The 21,353-nt window shown below is 36.2% G+C and overlaps 1 protein-coding gene across 5 annotated transcripts in view; it reads left to right on the top strand.

The window, feature by feature from the left end:
* The window catches only part of ZNF385D (zinc finger protein 385D), a 727,500-nt gene extending 709,579 nt beyond the window's left edge, over positions 1–17,921 (top strand). For all 5 annotated transcript variants that reach the window (XM_088798315.1, XM_019726024.3, XM_074312787.2 and 2 more), the window contains 3 exons: positions 11,097–11,275; positions 12,306–12,407; positions 14,969–17,921. In XM_088798315.1, the coding sequence (XP_088654441.1) occupies positions 11,097–11,275; positions 12,306–12,407; positions 14,969–15,202 (515 nt within the window). In that variant the 3' untranslated portion in view covers positions 15,203–17,921. The remainder of the gene's footprint in view (positions 1–11,096; positions 11,276–12,305; positions 12,408–14,968) is intronic.
* The last annotated feature ends 3,432 nt before the right edge of the window (positions 17,922–21,353 follow it).

Genomic DNA, 21,353 nt, shown 5'->3' on the forward strand with positions numbered 1-21,353 from the left:
GACTCCATGTATTTTTGGTTAAAACCTCCTTATTACATTTTTTATGGCAACTAATATTGTTCGGGGTAGATCTCTATGACCTGGACAATTAAACCCAAGAAAGTGCTTGTTACAGGCAGTCGTTGAGATATGATCTTTACATGTAATAATTTATTTACTCTTTCTGACAACCTCAAGGTACTATCCCTCTTATTTGATTGGGGCTCAGAGAAAGCACATGGTAACTTAAGTGACTGAGCCATGATTCAAACCCAAGTTTTGCTCATGTAAACACTAAACTTTAATATAGCATAACAGAAAATACTGATAAGCAAGGATGAAATGCTTTCCCAATATATTTTGAGATCATCCACCTGTTCTATATCAAGATATTATATATATTTAGATCTATACTTATCTATCATCTATCTGTATATCTTTACCTATATCTATATGTATCTATAGAAATAGATACATATATTTCTATAGATAGATATAGATGTAGAGAGAGAGAGAGATAAATAATAGTTTGTTTGTTTGTTTTCTTTGTTTATGTCCTGCCTGAGAGTTTAGCCAGCCCTTTGGCCCAAGATCAGCTTTTCTCTAAAAGACTGGGTTCATTGCCAGGACTCTGTCAGCAGTTACAATAGTAAAAGAATCATTTGTGAATTATATCCTAAGTGAACATTACAGCTGTATGTTGACTGAGTCATTGACCAATCATTGTGCTGCACTAGTAATGTTCAGGTATTGACTTCAAGACTCGAAGGGAGTAATTGCAGTTGGAGAACTATCCCTTCAGCACATACCTTCCTCCTACACACAACGTTTGTTATAGTCAGCGAGAGGTCATGAGTTCAGGGGCTGAGAAACACAGACAAACATCTGGCCCCAAGTCAGAATCTATACCATGCAGAGCCGTCTCGTGTTTACTCATACAAATACATTCTTCCCGGATGTAAGATAATTGGGGGAGCATAAACATCACTGAAAGTCCATTTATTTCTCAAGAATTCTTGATCTTTTTGCATAGTGACTGAGAAACACATTCATGGGGGGTAGGGAAGGGCACAGACCATACGCTTTGAGGTTAGAGTTAATTATTAAGAATTTGGATATCCTTCCTGAATTATTGTCAGACAAATCTAATTAAGAAGCAAAGAGGAATTGCTTACTTGATTATATCACGTCAGGTCAACATTTTTCGTATTAGAAGTCTACGGTCTTCATCTCTGCTTCGTGTGTCAGAATTACCCATGGAGCTTTAAAAAACATATTCACCCATGATGCTTTAAAAAATGTATATATTCATATATTTTAAATGAATATAAAATATGTCCATATATTATACAAATATATTTACATTTATTTAAATATATTTTAAATATAAATATACGTTTCTATATATAAATATATATTTCCTATATCGAGGCATTCTAATTTATTATATATCCAGCATCTGGGAAGCTATAGTGTTTGGAAAATTTTTTAAAAATTCACAAATGTTGTATAGTCAGAGCTGAAAAGTACTATAACCATCTCATCTGACAGTTTAGTGCTAAATGTGGTTGTCACCCTTATTTACTTGAATCCCTTTATAGGGGTGTCCCTTTCAACCCTTCAGTTAGTCAGGGGACTGCATCCACTCCCCTTCCCTCAAAGCTGTTGCATGGGTTTCCTTACCCCTGTATTTCCCTTCCCGTGTCAGAGATCTTTTTCCAGGGTCCAGGGGTCCAGCTCATTTTAGGCCTCACCCTAGACTTGCAGGAGCCAACTGTGCCAGAACTGGAGATGGCAAAGGAGGAAAAAAGATATACAAGCAGGGTATCCTGGACCCTCTTCGTGCACCGTTTTTGAGCTCCAGATTCAGTTGTGGTATGTGTAACTGCAGCAGTGTTGGGAGGCTTGTTGGGTCTGGGACTTCCTCTCAGTGTAGATGAAGGTGAATGCAGTCCTTCCTGTATCCAGATACTGCCACATGTGCACTGGCGGCCTGCATCTGTCCCTTAGGGTCTGGTATGGGGACACCATGGGGTGTGTGTAAAAGAGAAAGGTTCTAGATCATGCTCACTTTCCTGTCACAAATAGGAATAGTAGTTGCAGGATTAGTCCAGGAGCCCTCAGAAGCAGACTCTGAGATAAAGATTTGAGGACCAATAGCTTTTAGGGGACATGAAGGAAACCAGTTAGTGGTGTGGGAAAAGGAAGGGAAGACAGTCAGGGAAGGGTGCATCATGTAGCCAGTTACCAACGGGGGCAACTGGAGCTCACCAAACCAAACCCATACACCGCACGGCTCACACTCTGTTCCACATTTTAAACATAAAAACTTCAAGTGTTCACATAAAATGACAGAACTGAATGAATTCAAATATTGTTTCTTCATCTTCACAATCACTGTGCTACCAGTGCTTTTTTAATAATCTATTGTCTGCATTAAAAAATATATAGTACCACAGGGGTTGAATGCATGAAATGCAGCCTTTGTAGGCTCAAAGGATTTCGAAATGTTAGGAACTTACTAATGAAACAAAAGCTTATAGCCAAATTCATGTGTGTCAGGGGCTGACTGTATAATGGAAAGTTCTACAAATTAATGCCCATGTTTCATATGATTTGTATTAAGGGATAAGTAATAAAATGTGCTAATTTAATCTATATGAAATCTTTACAACAACCGCATCAATTATTTAGAATTTAGACCAACAAAATGTTTTTAGGGAGCAGTCCTTTGTCACTGACATTTAGAGTTGCCAGCTAGTGGAAAGCAGATTACCTTTCTGAAAGCCGTTTGTTTTCTAGTTCTCTGTTGTGTATGCCCTTATGACCTGCACTCAGAACAGACCACCCTTACTGCCCCCTGCACTTACCCGCACCCCTCCAATATAACTCTAAAGGACTTCTCTGCTTTCTTCTAAGCCAGATACATATTAGGAAACCGCTATTAAGATTGGACTGTGTTTTCCAGGGAACTAGGTTTAAATGCCAATTCTGATCAGAAGCAACCAGGATGCAGGGTGGGGAGATGTGTTATTTGCATCCAAATTGTAATTCGAAGTATTTTTCCCCTCTTTAGAAACACATTATATTTATATATATATATATATATATATATATATGCATATATATATATATATATATATATATATATATATATGCATATATATATATATGCATATATATGTGTGTGCATATATATATATATATATATATATATATATATATATATATATATATATATAAAATAAGGCCTGTATCACTGAGTTAAATTATGCATTCATGGTCTGCTCATGGGAAGCTAATGACCTTTCAAAACACGTTTTCCTTTTAACCTTGGAAAATGCATTCTTAATCATAAATAAATTTTGGGAATACAACTTCCCTTAAACACTGCTTGCGGTATTGTTCAGTAGAATGAACTAGAATGGACTAGAAGTGATCAGACCTAGTTTTTACCTCACATCTACAGAAAGCTTTTCTATGTAAATCTGTGTGAGTCAATTGTCCTCTTTGGGCTTCTCTCTCTCTCTCTCTCTCTCTCTCTCTCTCTCTCTCTCTCTCTCTCTCTCTCTCTTTCTCTCTCTCTCTCTCTCTCTCTCATAGAGTTAAGAGGCCATATGGCACACTTTAAGGATCAAATATTGTGGCATAATTATTAGTAAAACCACAGCTGCTGCTACCATTATTCAGAGATGAATTGTATCTCATTTTCTTTCTCTCTCTCCCTCTTTTTTTTCCCCCACAAATGTGTAACCATTCAAAGTTGCAGTTAATTGACTTACATTCCATAACATTAGAATACAGGATTTGCAGAGGCATTCCTACCTTGCATTTTTCGAATTTGGGAAGAGAAGTAGCTCTCCTGAGTTTGCTAACAGGATTGAAAAAACGGCGTAAGCGTGGTTTAAACTCCTTAAGAGAATGTAATCTTTTTAAGAGAACGTATTCTTTTTAAGAGATCTGAAAGTCCTCTTTTATTGTATGTTATAGACACAGACATTACAAAAGATATGTTTTGTCTTTTTGTTTTAAAAAAATCCTCCCAAAACAGCCTATTAGGTAATGCTTTGCTTAGCTACTTTTGATGATTTTTCTCTATATAATTGAAAAAAAAACACACAAAAAAACTTTGAAATGTTTTTAGTTAACATTCATTACTAATTTGGGCAGATTTTTCTGGTATTGACTTCACGTGGTAACATTGGATAGTTTCCACTAAGCTCATTCCAACTTTTCTGTCTCTAGACAAAGCTTATTCTATCCCTCATTAATTTTAATATACAGAAATGACAGTTATCAAAGGATGACCTTTACTAAATTTTACAACACTTAGCGATTTCTAAATTTTTGCCAAACAAGAACAACATTGTTAAGAAGGACAAAATTGACTAAAATTTACTGAGTCCTTAAAACAATAAATGCATTTAATACAACATTTCAATGGAGCAGATAATTTCCTTTTTTGTAGCCAAGGACATTGAGGCAAAAGGAAATCTAAACCCCAAGCTAATGGGAGCACATTCTGACTTACACTGTTCCAGAGCCTGAGCTCACAACTCTCTTTACAAATATTCGTTTGTTGAATTTTATTAATATCTAATACTTCAGCTAATCTTCACTGATCATCTATTATGTGTTGGGCACTGACAATACAAATATGAACAAAACTTGGGAGTTGCCTTCAAGAAGCCCATGTCTAGTTTGTTCCTCTCTATTCAGGAATAGAATATGTAAAGACGTGTTGCATCAAGAGATCTGCCATTTCACATTTCAAGTGAAAAACTCATTTCAGCCAGTCAGCTGCAGCGGCCAGTGTTCAGATCCTTATTGTTATTAAGGCTCAAAGATATCTTCCACTCTTGTTCAGCTTTTTCTATGATAATGGTAAGACTTCTGTTTGATTAAAAATAAAGATAGAGACTCTCCTATCACAATTCTACTATTATGTCTTCTTTAAACTTTTTACAGATGATTAAAAAAAAAAAAAATCAGCCTCATACCTCCTGTTTCCCACATGCCCAGGCAAGGCATATTTGAGTACTAGAGTTATACTATCTAGTATGGTAACCACCAGCCTCCTCAGGTGACTATTAAATTTAAATTAATTACAAATTCAGTTTCATGGTTGCAGTAGCCTCATTTCAAGTGTTCAAGAGCCACATATAACTAATAGCCACCATAGTGGACTGTACAGAAAGGGAACATTTCTGTTACCACAGAAGTTTCTATCAGTATACTAGCGCTATAATTCATAAATACTGCTTGGAGGATTGTGATATGTAGTATATGACCTAATAAGAAGAATTGTTGCAGACCTGTGAGCACTCAAGGATAGTGACATCGGAGTGACTGGAAAGTAGAGTCAAGGTGAATTTTCTTGCTTTGTACTTTTATATGACTTTTACATGAAAAGTGGTTTCATGTGCAAACCTGGTGGAATGTTCAACCAATATTATTTTTCCTACTCATGTCTAATATACAGTCATTGATTGATGTTTAGAATATATCAGGAAATTTACACCTGAAAAGGTGTCACTACTGAGGACATGCAGCTTTTCACTTTAAATGCTCTTTGAATTTTCTACTAAAAGCATGTTTTACTTTCATCAAAAATAATTTTAAAAATTAAAGATAAACCTAGTTTACACAAAAAGTAAATAAAAACACGGCATTTATAAATCACTAAGACAGCATCATGTCTGTTCTGTCATACTATGGAAGTGTGTCTAATTTGTCCATTTATTGATTGTTTAGTGTTTATTGTGTGAAGACCTTTTTGCTATGCTCTCTTGGGTAATGGAGAGAAAAGCAATGTGGCATTTTCCCAGGTGCTTAGGGCCGTGTTTTAAGGAAATGAGACGTGTGTACCTAAAGAGTGTTAATACATGTAGAAAGAGGTACAGGAAAGCCTCAGTGTTCCCTGTAGTCAGTTATTATGGGTAAACGAGGCTTTCTGGATGCCTTGCAGTTCTCCTCACATACTGGCATTTCAGAGGTTACTGCTATTTCAATCCCATGTGTTTATCTCCCATCAGACACAGCCTGTGCTGTGCCCATTGGGTCCCTGAGCCTACAGAGTTCTTTCCTGAGGTTCTTTTGTTCACCAAGTCCATCCTACTGGCAGTGCTCTGTGTGGCTTGTCTTCCATCCCATCTCAACTTCATAGCTCTTCATCTGGGGCCATTTCTGATGCTAAAAGCAAATTTCTCTTTTCCTCTATTTTAGATTTCTTGTCTTCCTTGTCTCTTTTTTCACCTCTGCAAATTGGACTTTAAATATATTACTGGTGGAATCAGCAAATTACTTTCAACCAGAAAGCTAACAGAAATAATACAGTATTTTTTACTCCTTTGAGGCATTACTTGGTTACCTGATATCATAGATGTTGTTTTGGGTGCTTAATATTTGTTGATATGCTGATAAAGTTTTTATCTCTAAGACAAAATGCAAATATGATTAACATGAAAAATACATATTATATTGGAGGTCAGGGTACTAAAGGGTTAATTTGACATTTGGAGGATAAAAAGAAATATAACATGGAGGCTTTTGATGCCAATTATACAGTTCAGGTGTGTAGATTCAAGAGAACTCTTCTTCCGTAGGGCACACCAGAGTTGGAATATAATGCCATTATATCAAATGTCATAAATAAGCACATCAAAAAAACACCTTTGTAGTTTGCTCTTTGTATGGAGACTGACCACTTTCCTGCCCCTTGTCTATAAGCTGAATCATCCAAACTTGTCAATGAGAAGGTAACTAAGTAACTGCTGGCAGTTGCATGGGTTTGTTAAGAGTCTAGTCTAACACTACTAAATATAATTTTATAGGCATCAGGAAAATTGAATTTTAAGGTGTTGAAATTTATTTTATAGAGGGGCAAATTTTGCAGACTGTACCAGGACACATTTCCCTATAAAATGAATTCCTCTGTAATGTTTAGCAAGTAGTTAGGCAGCTTAAATAAAGCGACTTAAAAATAGTCATATTCTTGTCCCTATAATACCCCATATGAAAATCTATCCTAAGGAAACAACCAAATATGGGATAAAAGATTTAACGAGTGGGATGTTCATTATAACCTAATTATGTAGGAAGAAAAAGGAAACAATACAAATGTCTAATATTAAACACATGGTTAAATATACCACATCTATATATTGTAAGCCTGTGCTGTCATTAAAAATTCATGTATATTTCTAAATGTATATGTAATTCCATGGGACTTTCTATACAAAGTCACTTTAAGTTATCCAAACTTTTTTAAAAATATGCAAATAGAAATAAAGGACTGGAACATTATAACTACTATTAATATTTTGATACCTTGCCTTGGTGGAATTATGATTTTTTTTTCATTTTTAAAAAGTGTTTCTCAATTTTTCTGATGACCTGAGGAATGGTTTATTTCATTTTTCAAAGTAATTTGCCAGTTTTCTTGCTTACCTGCTTTTCTTTGTACCTAACTTAAGATCCATCTACAAAAAGGGAAGTTGCAAAGATGATGGGAAATAAAAGGAAAGCCTAGCCTCTTTTCACCACCCCCAACATTTTACTTTGATTTTTGCAGATATTAGATAAATAACTATCTGGACCAAGGTCATCAAAAGCAAACAAACAAAAAAGCAAACAGCATTTCTTGAAGCATTATGATTTGCTGAATTAAAACCATGGTTGCAGTATGGTTTCACATTTCAGGAACCATGAAGCATCAAATGAAGGTCAATGTCAGTCTTTTAAAAGTGATAGGAAGAAAATAGTCCATTTAGCTTCTTGCAGATTCTGTCCCGAGGAAGAAGGAATAAAATACAAAAGCAGACTTCTGACTTACCTGCTGTGCAACCACAGAGGACGGCAAGAGCCTCGTGAGATGTTTACACCATGTTGAACCAGAGGTGATCAAAGATGTGATCAAACTGGCCATGACAGAGCCACAGCCTTTCTATCAAGCATCATGTTTCATGGTACTCTGCTGAGCAGAAAGAAACATTGCAAGACCGAGGAAAAAATAAAATAAAAAAAGCTGGGGTGGGGTAGGGGTGGAGCTTTAAAGACTCAAACTAAAATCCAAGTTTTGAAAAGACTGCATTAACAAAATAGAATATGAAAGGTGCTCTGAGAGATTCGTGTGTGACTGGAATTCAGCTGGTTCAGAAGCTCTTAGTGGGCTTCTAGCCAAGTCCCCATAGCTGTAGGAATCTGGTTAGAAATCCTCTGTCTACCTACGAGGAACTTCCAGTAGTACTTGCTTTATAAGCCAGGCAAACAACTTAACCTTTCTGAGTCACAGTTTGTTATCTCTAAAATGGGTATAATAATGGCACCTAACTCATAAAGCAGCAGTGAGCAAGTAAATAATTTTGTACAATATGTGCAATGTTTAAAATGTAAAATAGGTATGAGTTCTCTTAATAACCACTATTTTTATATCATTAATGCACATTTGATCTCTCAAAAATGTAAATGCTTTAAAATTAAGAATAGTCTCTTAATTTTAGCTATACTTGGAGGAAATACAGCCACTGTTGCAGCTTATTCAAGCTTTAAAATCTTTGAAACTGTCTAATAGCTATTTAATTATGACTTCTAATCTGCTACAAAATAGAGGAGGTTATATGGTACAAAAGTTCCACTCTACTTATGATGAATAGTAACCCTAGAATCAAAGCTGTGAGTTGAGGTTTTTCACACAATCTTGCCACATTTCTAACCGTGTGTGTGTGTTTGCATGTAAGGCATGTATGAGTTGGTATGTTTAATTTTCCTATCTTTGCTGTCTTTTGTGGAGAGACTGCTGAAATAATGGTGCTAACAATCTAATGATTTTCTGAGATGTGTATTTCTCAAGTGTTCACAGATATCCCATTTCTACTCTTTCCCTGGGCAGATGACATAGGTGAGACTTAGCTTGCCAAAGATATTATGGGGAGAATTTAATTTTTGAATTGTTGCCTACTGTTTCTAAGCCCCTACTATTGGGGTCAAATCCTTTGAATTATCTCTCATCTCCCTAACTCACCTGACACTTAGTTCTGAGGCAAATCATCTATATCTGGCTTTTTGTCTTCTCTCAGGCAGGATAAACTACTTAAATATTGTTAAATAGGTTAAACAGTTTTCTGGTCTATCCAGATCCCACCTACCAAACACCGACTCCCAATCACAAAGATATTAACTAAAGTGAATCAAGCGTCCCTCAAGAAAGTATGTGTGAGAATTAGTCTCTGATTGACTACTTTTAGGCATTTGTAAGCCAAACTGGCCCCAGGAATGCTTTTCACTTTAATTAGAAGCTGCATGGAAAAAGATATTTTGATAAAATCATCTGTTTGGGTAAAGAAGGTTGAACAACCATCTACACACACGCACGCACGCACGCACACACGATGTATATATTTCATATATATATTTATATATATGTGTGTATATATATATTTATAAATAAATAAATAAATATATATATATATATATATATATATATATATATATATATAAATATCATGTTTCCCTGAAAATAAGACTGGGTCTTATATTAAGGTTTGCTCCAAAAGACACATTAGGGCTTATGTTCAGGGGATGTCACCCTGAAAAAAATCATGCTAGGGCTTATTTTCCGGTTAGGTCTTATTTTCAGGGAAACATGGTATATCTTGCTTCAACTTTTGAACATTCTTTTGACCTACTCTCACTATGCCATCTTCACACAGAGCAGAAAGTGTTCCCATCACTCTCTTGCCAGGTAAGTGGGTGACAGCAAACCTCAGCCAGACTTCACAACCACCACCACAGAGCAGTTCTGTGGCTCTATATTTCAGTCCCTACAATCTTCTCACAGATGTTGACATTTTCCTCTTAATATGTTGCGATATGAATATTTTCATGGCTATACATAACAATATGGTATTCAAAGTAGGGAATCTAAGTTTTAAAAATATGTGTTTTTTATATTGGAATCAGTAACGTTATAATCATTTTGAAAGACCCATGTGGCTATAAGCCTGTTTCATGTATTCATTGCATCTCATTTAAGATGAAAGTGATTGGCACTGATCTAGAGTGCCCCCTCCAATATGTTTTCCTCATTAGTATTCAGTGGTTCTGGGATGCTGGTCTAAGAATCATAAGCTAAGAATCTTCTTTTATGCTTGCAGAACTGATAAAAATCTAATAAATAAATTTAGGATGGAGAAACCACTGAAAAAAGGTTTTGAAAACCAGAATGACAGAAAGGACATAAATGATTACAAGAGAAAATTTCATAGCAAAAAACACCACATGACTAAGTGAGAAAAACGAGGAATACTTATCAACTCTGAGAAAACAAAATTGTGAGCAAAATTTTGCGAGAAAACTCCCATTATGAACTTTAGTGATTAAAAAGAAAAATGTTGATAAGTTGAGTTACATTAGTTATGTGTATTAGACAGTCCAAAGATGCTACTGGTTTATTTAAAAGATGTATTTATTTGTAGTGTATCTGCTTAGCCTATGATTCTACCCTCATCTTCTTAGTCATTTGTTTATATCTGAAGTTATGTAGCCAATCAGTGTGGGCTTTACTATTCTAATAGGGCTTTTTTTCAGAGTGATTATAATCTTTATACGATTACGCTTCCTCTTGGAACCTAAAACACATAGCCAGGAAAGCTTGTTTGTATTCTGTTTAGAAACAGGGTATTTAATTAGTGCCACTTCTGTAAACATACTGTGTTGAAAGTGATTACATTTGTTACACATCACTTTCAACTATACCTTTAACAGCTAAATCACTCTTCATCATTTATGTCTTATTAGCATCAAGAGGAAATGAAATTAAGTCACACCCATTTAATTTCATCTCAGGACTCGAGTTGAGTAACTGCACTGATGATGCTTATTTGTAATGTGCACTATTATTTAAAAACATTACAAAGTAAGTAAGTAATGTTATAGAAGGGCAGTGAGAGCATACAGTTACAGTCTCCCATGTCATAAGATACTTCAACCATAATCTCTGGAAGAACTGCACTAAAACGAGGCATCACGTTTTGTTATTGCATTGTTTATTGAAGGTATATGCTAGCTAAGATGTTTCCCCTCTTTTTTCTTTCTCTTTTTCTAAATATTCCTGGCAGGTACTAAGCACAAAACCATGCTAGAAGCCCGGAATGGAAGTGGGACTATCAAAGCCTTTCCTAGGGCAGGGGTGAAAGGTAAAGGACCACTTAATAAGGGAAATACGGGCCTGCAGAACAAAACATTTCACTGTGAAATCTGTGATGTGCACGTCAACTCGGAAACACAACTTAAACAGGTAGGTGGCACATACTGTAGAAATGAAAACGGAACACCCTGATGAGCAGGATGTCTGTGCTTCCTTTATTCCCTTTCTTTCTATGTTTCCTCCCATTACCCATTCATCCATCCATCCACTTACTTTCTATTCACTGTCCTTATTCATTTATGCTTATTTTAGTTGCTGAGGAAATACTATAACATAATGGCTTCTCAGACCTTTCAGAAATGATCTGAAGTGAATGTGTACTTTTCTTATAAATGAAGAGTGGGAGGAAAAAGGGTATTAGGTCTTTTTTCTACCAGGTTTCCCACAGAAAAGTATTGGTTTTCTTTGCAGTTCAAATTGCAACGTTCCATGTTTACTTGTTTAGATATTTACATGCCACAACTAACATTAAACTGTGCTATTCTTTTATTTTATGTCGTTTATTATATGGTGTTCTACTGTATTTCTAAATCCTGCAGCCACCTGCCGAAGGGATGACTAATCATGTTGCTTTCACTTTTACTCTGAGTAGCCTTCCAAAGAGATCATTCATACATTGCCAATTGAAGGCCCAGCCCTCATATTGTGTTGTGTTTTACATGCATATATATTATCTTGTACTGATTTTATGCACCTTAGTTACTTATCTTTAGAATTTTACAGGTTGACATTTGGCTGTACCAATATGAGGATACATATTGGTATGGAGATAAATATATGCTTGCCTGGGCATCTTTGTTTATCTGCACATAAAATTCCTTCAACATTGCTGTCCTTTGCAAACTTCTAAAAAAAACAGATCTGTGCAATGATAGGAGAAAGAAGATCCTTCTATTTGTTAAAAAATATATATACTAAAATTGAGAGCATAAAAGTACATATCTTCAAGGCATCACAATCCAAGGACAAAAGTGCATGCTTTCTTTTTTTTTTTTCATTTTTGTCTTTCTGAAACTTGCATGAAATAATTAATATACTTCCCCAGTTTAAAGCAATATTGGTGAAGGTTTTGGGGATGATGTTTTTTTAAAGCTGTCATTTTTTTAATTGCTTTTAATAGCACATTAGCAGTAGAAGGCACAAAGACAGAGCTGCTGGGAAGCCCCCGAAACCTAAATACAGTCCTTACAACAAACTACAGAAGGCAGCACATCCACTGGGGGTGAGTATCATTTTTGCTTCCTAAAAGATAGTAGCCTTTAATACCCCACAGTTTGCTGAACTTGAGTTCGTTTGGGATTTTGTGTTTGTTATTAGTTACCAAATGAAATAAATGAGAAGTACTTAAGTAAGGACAGACAATTGATTTGAGAGTCCAACCCCTGCAGAATTATTGGTTTCATAAGTTGTTTGTGTGTTTTGCCACCTTTAGCCACAGCCCAGTATCTTATCTTCTTGAGTTGGGTTCAGATTATGACAGAGCAAGGGGAAGGGAGAAAAGCCAAACTCTTCTGAGTCAGGTAACTAATCACCTAAAATCTGGTTTTGACATTAGCAGATACTTTTAGGAAAGAACATCAATGGAAAACAGGTTTTTGCATCTCTTTTTTAATATTTTTAAGAGACAAAGCATTGGTATTATTGATAACCTCAACAGTATTTTGGATTTTGTGTGACACAGTCTCAAAGGCACAGCTTATTTAATTATTCACCCAAGATCTCTACATAATGCCTGGGAAATACCCTCTTCCTATTACTCCAAATGTAACTTTTAGATTAGTAAATATAATAATACTGATGTCTTGACTTGGAATTTTTGTAGGACTTTAGGGGGAAAATGTGAACCTCCTGACATCTTAGATTAATATTTATGAGCATGTGCTTTTTTTTTCTCCCTTATTGAATAGCCCATAGCTTTTTTTTTTTAAGATTTTATTGGGGAAGGGGAACAGGACTTTTTTTTTTTTTTTAAATTGGGAACAGTGTGTACTTCCAGGACTTTTTTCCAAGTCAAGTTGTTGTCCTTTTAATCTTAGTTGTGGAGGGTGCCATTCAGCTTCAAGTTGTTGTCCTTTCAGTCTTAGTTGTGGAGGGTGCAGCTCAGCTCCAGGTCCAGTTGCTGTTGCTAGTTGCAGGGGGCACAGCCCACCACCCCTTGCAGAAGTTGAACCGGCAACTTTTTGGTTGAGAAGACGCAGTCCAACCAACTGAGCCATCCAGGAGCTCAGCTCAAGGTGCCGTGTTCAATCTTAGTTGCAGGGGGCGCTGCCCACCATCCGTTGAGGGACTCGAGGAATTGAATTGGCAACCTTGTGGTTGAGAGCCCACTGGCCCATATGGGAATCTAACCGGCAGCCTTTGGAGTCAGGAGCATGGAGCTCTAACTGCCTGCGCCACCAGTTTGCCCAAATAGACCATAGCTTTTATCAGAGACACCCAGGACACAATGGAAAGTTAAGGACAACTGATTTATAGTATGTGCTAAATTGTGTATTTTGAAATCCGTTTTCTTCAAAATAGATCTGATTAACACAGTTGACCCTTGAACAACATGGGTTTGAACTATACAGGACCACTTATATGCAGATTTTTTTCAATTAATACAGTGGGCCCTCTGTATCTGTAGGTTTTGCACCCGTGGGTTCAACCAATACTTTTGATCCACAGTTGGGAATCTGCACATGTGGAGGGCCAACTGTAGTTAAGTTTTGGGGAAAACAAAAGTTATATGCATGTCTTTTACTGTGCTGAGGGGTGGTCATCTCCCTAAGCCCCAGTGTTGTACAAGGGTCAACTGTAATTGGTGCTATTGTGTGTTGTTAAGACATGAAAATATAAAGGAAACTGCAGTCATCTATCATGAGACCTAAGTATGAGTTGACCCAGTTGATTTAGTAGTATCAGTCATTTTTATGCAAATGAAGTCACTTTACTCTTGTACAGAAATGATTTTAGCTGCATTGCAAGGCTGTGAATTCAACAGCACTAGTGGTAACCTTGAGTGCTGTCTCTGACCAGCATAGATGCAGCTTTGAATAATCAAGTGAATGGTTCTTAAATAAACAAAGTCAAATCGTTTTAATATTAGTATTAACATTAGCATTCAAAACCTCCTTAACTATCACTGTGTCACTGTCTCTATAAGTGGGAACGTTCTCTTCATCAGAGCAGCCATCTTCATGATGCTACTAGCCAGAAGAGGAACTGGTTTTGCAGAGAAAGATTGAGAGAATGTTATCACTTGCCCAAAGAAAAAGCAAAACATGTCAAACTTTGGGAGAGATAAGTTTTCTTTATCTCTTTATTGAAAGCGGAATTTTGTTGTTTTTATTTTTTCTTGATTAGCACCTCTCTATACTGCTGTTAACAAACACACTTGGGTAGCCGAATGGTAACCATCAGCCTTAATGAATCTCTCTTTAAAAATGTCATTTCCATGACAGTTCATGTGTGTGTGTAAAGGGTGGAGTAAAAAGTTCCTAGTTTTTTTCTCAAGATGAATACTTTCTTCAGTATGTATATTTATCCACAAAAATAAAATAAGTTTGCTGAGTATTTTTCTGGAGGGCTTTTCGACGTCTTAGGTCGTCCATTTTCAGGCATCTTCCAAAGGAAAGACATAACTGCACTTGCCAGTATTTTCATTGTCAGTTCACAAGTAAAAGTTGATATTTTTAACTGTTTACTGCTATATTTTTAAAACCGCACACTATTTTGGATTCCAAGAGTGGACTCCAAACTTTTGTTCTACTCATTTTTTTTTCTTTCTTTCCTTTCTTGCAGGTGAAATTAGTATTTTCAAAAGAACCTTCAAAGCCATTGGCTCCACGAATCCTACCAAACCCTCTGGCAGCTGCTGCAGCCGCTGCGGCCGTGGCAGTGAACTCCCCCTTCAGTCTTCGAACTGCCCCCGCAGCAACCCTGTTCCAGACATCCGCGCTTCCGCCGGCACTCCTTCGGCCAGCTCCGGGACCCATTCGGACCGCTCACACTCCTGTGCTGTTTGCTCCTTACTGAATTCCAAACGGGAGTCCCTGTAACTGCAATAATTTTTCAAAAAACAAAAGAGAACTATGCAGTGTTTATTTATAGTTTAAAGTATATCTGAAGAGCCAGGACTTTTGATAGTGAATTTAAAAGATTATTAAAAAAAAAAACACAAAGGAGGGAGGTTTAGGGGTGGGAGGGCAGGGGTGGTCTTTTCTCCAAATTCAAGCATTCCTCTTGAACATTGATTGTTTTAGAAGTGATCTCCAGCATTGACTTGTAGTGGTATCTAGAACGTCTGAAGCCTTTGTGACTGTGCTTTTGGGCACCTATTTCCCTCTGCATTGTCCTTCCTGCTTTATGAGACAACTATATATTGTCTAAGGGCATTAACTGGTTCCAATGTATATATAATAATTTACCCTGTAGATTCACATAATACACACACACAAAAAAGAAGAAAGAAAAAAACAAAAAAAACAAAAGCAACACTGTGAATAGTAGTACCCGTGCTGGTCCTCTTGCTATGACAGCAATTACTGGGTATTTATCCCAACAAAAGTAGATACAGTAGATGTCTTGTAAAACAATAGTGCTGTGTCTCAATCTATGCCACTAGATTTTAAAGAATTGCAAAAGGTAGAACGAACAACTATTTCATGCCAGTAAGCACTTAAAAAAGAAAAAAGAAAAACAAAAAAAAAAAAACAAACAGTGGTGTTGTGGAGGTGTCGGGTATCCACGTTCTGCCCTTCCTATCCAGCTCAGACAAGACTAACTTCAAACAACAGAAAAGGACCAAGCATAGAGGTAGGGGAGATGTTAATGAAGATGATTTCTTACAAAGTAGCATTTTCCCACCTGAAGCAATATTGCTGGAAATAGGAAAGTGTTTGTAACGAACCTATATCTGAAAAACAGGTAAAACCATGCATCATGGGTGTTTATAAAAAGAAACCAGTACAACTCTTCTGTTTCATGGATAAGGGACAATCATAACCTAGGATGACAATGCAAAGTAAAGATTTTTCATGTTAGTTCATATCCAGTAAAAACAGAGACTTGTATCTCTGCATCCCCCTTTATATCAGTAGGGTTGTCTCTTAGGCAAAGGTTTCTGCTTTGAATATGATGGTAGACATTAGCTATTGTGGGTTTTTTGTTGTCTTTTTATTTCCTATTGACATGATATAAACAATTAATATATATTTAAATGTTAGTAAAACAAGAAAAATGAATTCGAGTTAATTGCAGACCAAGGATATGGTGTTAAAAAAAATACTGGTAAAATGCACTTGACCATCATTTCTTTAGAGGAGTTGTGAAATACAGCCTTTGATATTCACCACAGGCTGAAAGGAGTTGATGTTTTACCTTTAAAACAAGATTTATCAGGGGTATATGTAAATATATGTATATTGTATATATGTTAGAAAGATTAAGAGAATAACTTATAAAAAGAAAATCTATATAAAATAATTATATAACCATCCCTGTTACATGTTATCATTAAGTTGGTAACAAATGGCATAAAAATAGCTGTGCCTTTAATTTGTGATAAAGGCTCTTTGCTTTTTCCCATAGATAGCTAACATATACCTATCACTATGATGGGATTCGATGCAGCCAGTCTGTTGCATTAATAAAAACAATGGCACTCAAACTTAGAACAATGATATAATGTGTACAAATCAACCCTACATGATTTAGGTTTAGAGAAAAAAAAATATTTTTGAAAAGGTTTTGTAAAGACTATTTAAAAACATAGGAAGGGCTGGGTATGGCCTTCCTGAAACTGCTCTTATCTAAACGATACTTACCTTTTGAGAGGTCTAAAGATTCAAAGTGAAACCCTTTGAGAGATAGGTATTTAGCATTTGTCATTTTATATTTAAGAAACACCCATAGCGTGCTTGGTGCTCAACATTAATCATGGTCTTTGGAGTCCTCTACCATCTAGCTATAGACGTTTGTCATGTACACAGATCTTTAAAGCTGTCGGCTTTATATAACTTTTGTTAAACAAACAACCAAAACGAAAGAAAAAAAGGGGACAGAAGGGAGGAGGGAAGGCAAGCAGGAAGGAAGGAGAAGGAAAACTATTTCCTCATTCTTTGCTAAAAAGAATTTTAAATTACACATTTTGGTTAAACATGTTGGTTAGCATTAAAATTTGTTTCTGAGAGTATCTGGTGATTTTGCATTTACCAATATCTGTACTCTCTGGTCTTAGCAATTGTTTGCTTTTTTTCACCCACACTCTGCTAGTTGAGCCAGATGGAGAGTTCTTCATGATTTGTTGTTTGGGACTCTGTCTATATCTCATGTGACTAGCTTCTGACCACTTTAGAACTTTAGTTTTCTTTTTCAGAAACCTTGTCCAATGACCTACATCTGATAAAACCTCTTACTGTTGGAGAACTTAGTGTTTATTGATGAGATCTCACTGCATGTGCTTTCCCTGTTCTTCCCCATTTTCACTGAAGTGAATGAGCCAGCCCACTAGAAGTCAGGGCCTGTGGGATACAAGAGTCGTGGTTCACAAGGTGAAATGATTTGCTGGGAACAAACAAATCAGCCATATTTTCTCCATCAGCCATATGAGAAAACCTAGAAATACGTAAATCCTTTCTGCCTCACTGCGCTATGGAACCATTTTTGTTTAAATGGTCTCTTAAATTGGAGTTGTAATCATCAGTTGTGTTTTACTCACTACCTAATAAAGGATGAAGCCTAACCTTAGAACTTACAGTGGATTCTCTGTGAATTGTTTCCTCCCACTCCATGTATTTATCAACACCAGTTCAACATCTATTACAGTTCAGACGGCTATAAAGTTATATGCTTTCCCTTAGGGAACTTTCTTCATGAATAAAGATCAATAATTCAGACTGGTCAGCTGTGGTGCTCTGAAGATCCCCAAGGGTGGTCTGTCTTTATGGTTTATATACCCCATCCCATGCATCACAGCCACGACAAGGAAGTGATAGAGAAAGCATCTCTGATTTGAAACAAATATAAATGCATTGCAAGGCTCAAATGCCTCTGGAAAAAGCATCGTTGCACCTCATCCAGTTCATCCAGACAAATGAGAAACAGTTGTTGGGGAGGTATTGTATTTCTCTTTTGAGAAAACAGGTGATTACACAAAATAAATTGCTCCTCTCATTGGTTCTAAACTTTGAAGAGTGGTTGTTCTATTCACATAAGCAAACACAGTTGGCTTTTGGCAGTTTATATCAACACTGCCTCATCTGAAAGGATGTACTCTTTCGATACTATGGGGCTTTCCCAAATCTATTGTAATAATTCACTGCCGTTATCATCAGAGATATAATTTGGATTTTTGAAAGGTGCTACATATTTTGCTGCCAAGGAACTATTTAGCCAAGAGAGTGTTTATATTCATTTGGAAATTAAAAGCAGTAAATCACAAAACAAAGGATTAAAAATTAAAAGACAAAGTTTTAAAAATAGGATCATTCCAAGTTTATTGTGGATGTCTCCATGTAAGTTTCTAAGGTAGAGAACCAATACATAACAGATGTGAGCATTAAATTTCACTTACATTTTGAATTAGTATATTCATCTCCATACCTATGTAACATTTCAATTTTCCTGAATAAATCAGATTACAAAGCTAAAAGGTGACTCAAATGGATTAGAGAGACCCTTCAAATCTGAATTGATTTATGGCAATACCTTTCTATTCATAAGCATGGGTAACATTGTATTAATAACTATTTATGTACAGAAAAGCATTATAAAATGGAGAAAACAATGAGCCTGAAGGAAGTGAGTCTATTATAGACTTAGTTTCTGATCAGCAGGGTAACAATTGAATAGTCAACTAATGCTTTGTCCTTAATTTCTTCATCATTAATGGGTGAGTAAAGGCTAAGCTGGTTTACTATTTCTGCATTTAAAGGACCAGTTCTCTCCTTCTCTTAGGAATGAAACTGATTTCTTGTGGTGAACTATACAACTATTCAAACATTTGCATGTGTCCAGAAAAGTGCTCTGTATTTCTTTCCATCCTGAGCGTATACCACACAGTTGGCCATTCATCCGATTAATCAGAATGTAGACATCACTAACAACTATCAGAGGAGTTGCTAATTGACATTGGGTTATAACGAAGTCATCAAGGATATACTGCATCAATATTCTCAATCTAAAACATAATTCTGAACAAAACAAAACCCAATCAGAGCAATAGAAATTTGGCAATGTGGGTGTGGAAGGAAGCAACAGATTTAAATGCCTCATGCTTTGCCTCATGCCTCATTCCTTTGGCTGTGCTTTCTCCCTGCAGTAGAAAGGTACCTGCTCACTAGTTCTGCCCAGATTTTGCAGGTGTTTTAGCTAATGGCCAACTTATTAAGACCACATCCCCACAACCAAAGGATATTAGTTATATCCTCTCCCCATTGTTACAAGAATTACAGGCATGCCTTCTTTTATTGCACTACGCTTTATTAAACTTCACAGGTGTTATGTTTTTTACAAATTGAAGGCAAGACCCTCCACCAGCAAAAGGATTAGAGCTTGCTTTATCGCGAGACCTGCTTTATTGTGGTGCTTTGGAACTGAATCCTCCATATCTCCAAGATATGCCTGTAATTGAGTCCTAACAATGAATGTTTTACATATTGTTATTGGTTTTTATTAAAGGGAGAGACTTACTTCTGGAGCATCTCTGCTGGTCTTTCTAAGGTAAGCTTCCATAACTACAGAGACTTCTACCAGGCAGTGAAATGGATCATTTATATGACAAGTCTCCATTGCCTACTTACTAGTTCTGAGAATGATATCAAAGCTTTCAGTGAAAGACGGAGATGGTGATATATCATCCTCAGGAGGCCTATAACGTTGTTACTTCCAGGAATGGATGTGTACCTTACCGGAATTATGAATGGTGGTAGAAAACAGGTTCTGCTCCGGGAAAACCTCGTATGTGCTATTTGATTAGAAGTTTGAGCAGGTTACAAAGGGTCACAGTTTAAAGAATTCCTTGGTTGGCTCATGGATACTCAGGTGTGAAAGGTCCAAGAGTTACCTTCAATCTGAGTGTCTTCTTTTCCCTCTTCTCAGTTATGGAAAGCCATCATTCTTGGATAGTCAAGTTGAAACTGTCAAAATGCATTTGAAGCCAAATCTGATGATTAAGATGTATGATCAAATGGAGTACCGTAGAGTTTGGTCAATTTTATAAGACCTTATAAAATGGGATGACATTCTTTTCATGACTGACAAGTCAGCTCTAAAAGCAATTTCTGAAGAGTAAGACTGAAATGATTTGTGAACAAAAAGTATAACTCAAAGTACTTGTACAGTGACCAGTTCTAAGGAATCTTAATCACTTTAGGGCTTTGGAGAGGTTGATAAGTAGATAAAATACCAAGGTACTATGCTCTCTAGTAATACGATTATGCTAGCAATTTTAGTTGGATAATGCATTTTATCCTTTTGATTTTAAGCATAGACATTGAACCTTATCAAATCTTCAAAATCAGGTACCGTGCAGACATAGTAAAACAGGACTAAAGGAAATTAACAAAGAGAATCCTTTAATGGGGACCCAGATTGCGTTTTTTTGTTTGTTTGTTTGTTTGTTTGCTTGCTTATTTTTCTCCAGGAAACATTTGTTTGCTTGTTTTAAGTCACTCAACTATTTGTACAAATTTCTTGAGACATAAATCAATTGAGAAATGATGTTGCTATAGAGTTTTTAGGACATGGTGAGATTGTATGGAATTTTATTAACCAAAAATGACAATGTAGGTTTTATTGGATTCTTGTCAGCTCAGTTTAAAATATGTTATTGTATAATTTCAGCATAAGACACTAGGGCTAGGGGAGGTTAATATTGGACAAAGACCCTCCATTAGATGCTTTGTGTCTCTGTGAGTCTGAGCTAATATTATTAGAGATAGAAAATAAATAAAGTTCTTGAGATTATGGAAAGTTTAACTTTCATGAAAGAGTTAAAAAGAATTTCATGGGATAACATCTGCTTTTCAAAGGGATTATGGAAAAATGTGTGGAAGTGTTGAACATGGGGGAAAAGCTTTGTGGCCAGGGGATCTGGGTACTAGATTGATGATTACAGCACAATGAACATGGTTTCTGGCTTCAGCACAAATTATCTGTGAGGAACCTGGGCCAACTCACATGTTAT

This window comes from Rhinolophus sinicus, chromosome 5 (genome assembly GCF_057876585.1).
Source record: "Rhinolophus sinicus isolate RSI-liver-muscle chromosome 5, RSI-T2T, whole genome shotgun sequence".
Taxonomy (NCBI): domain Eukaryota; kingdom Metazoa; phylum Chordata; class Mammalia; order Chiroptera; family Rhinolophidae; genus Rhinolophus; species Rhinolophus sinicus.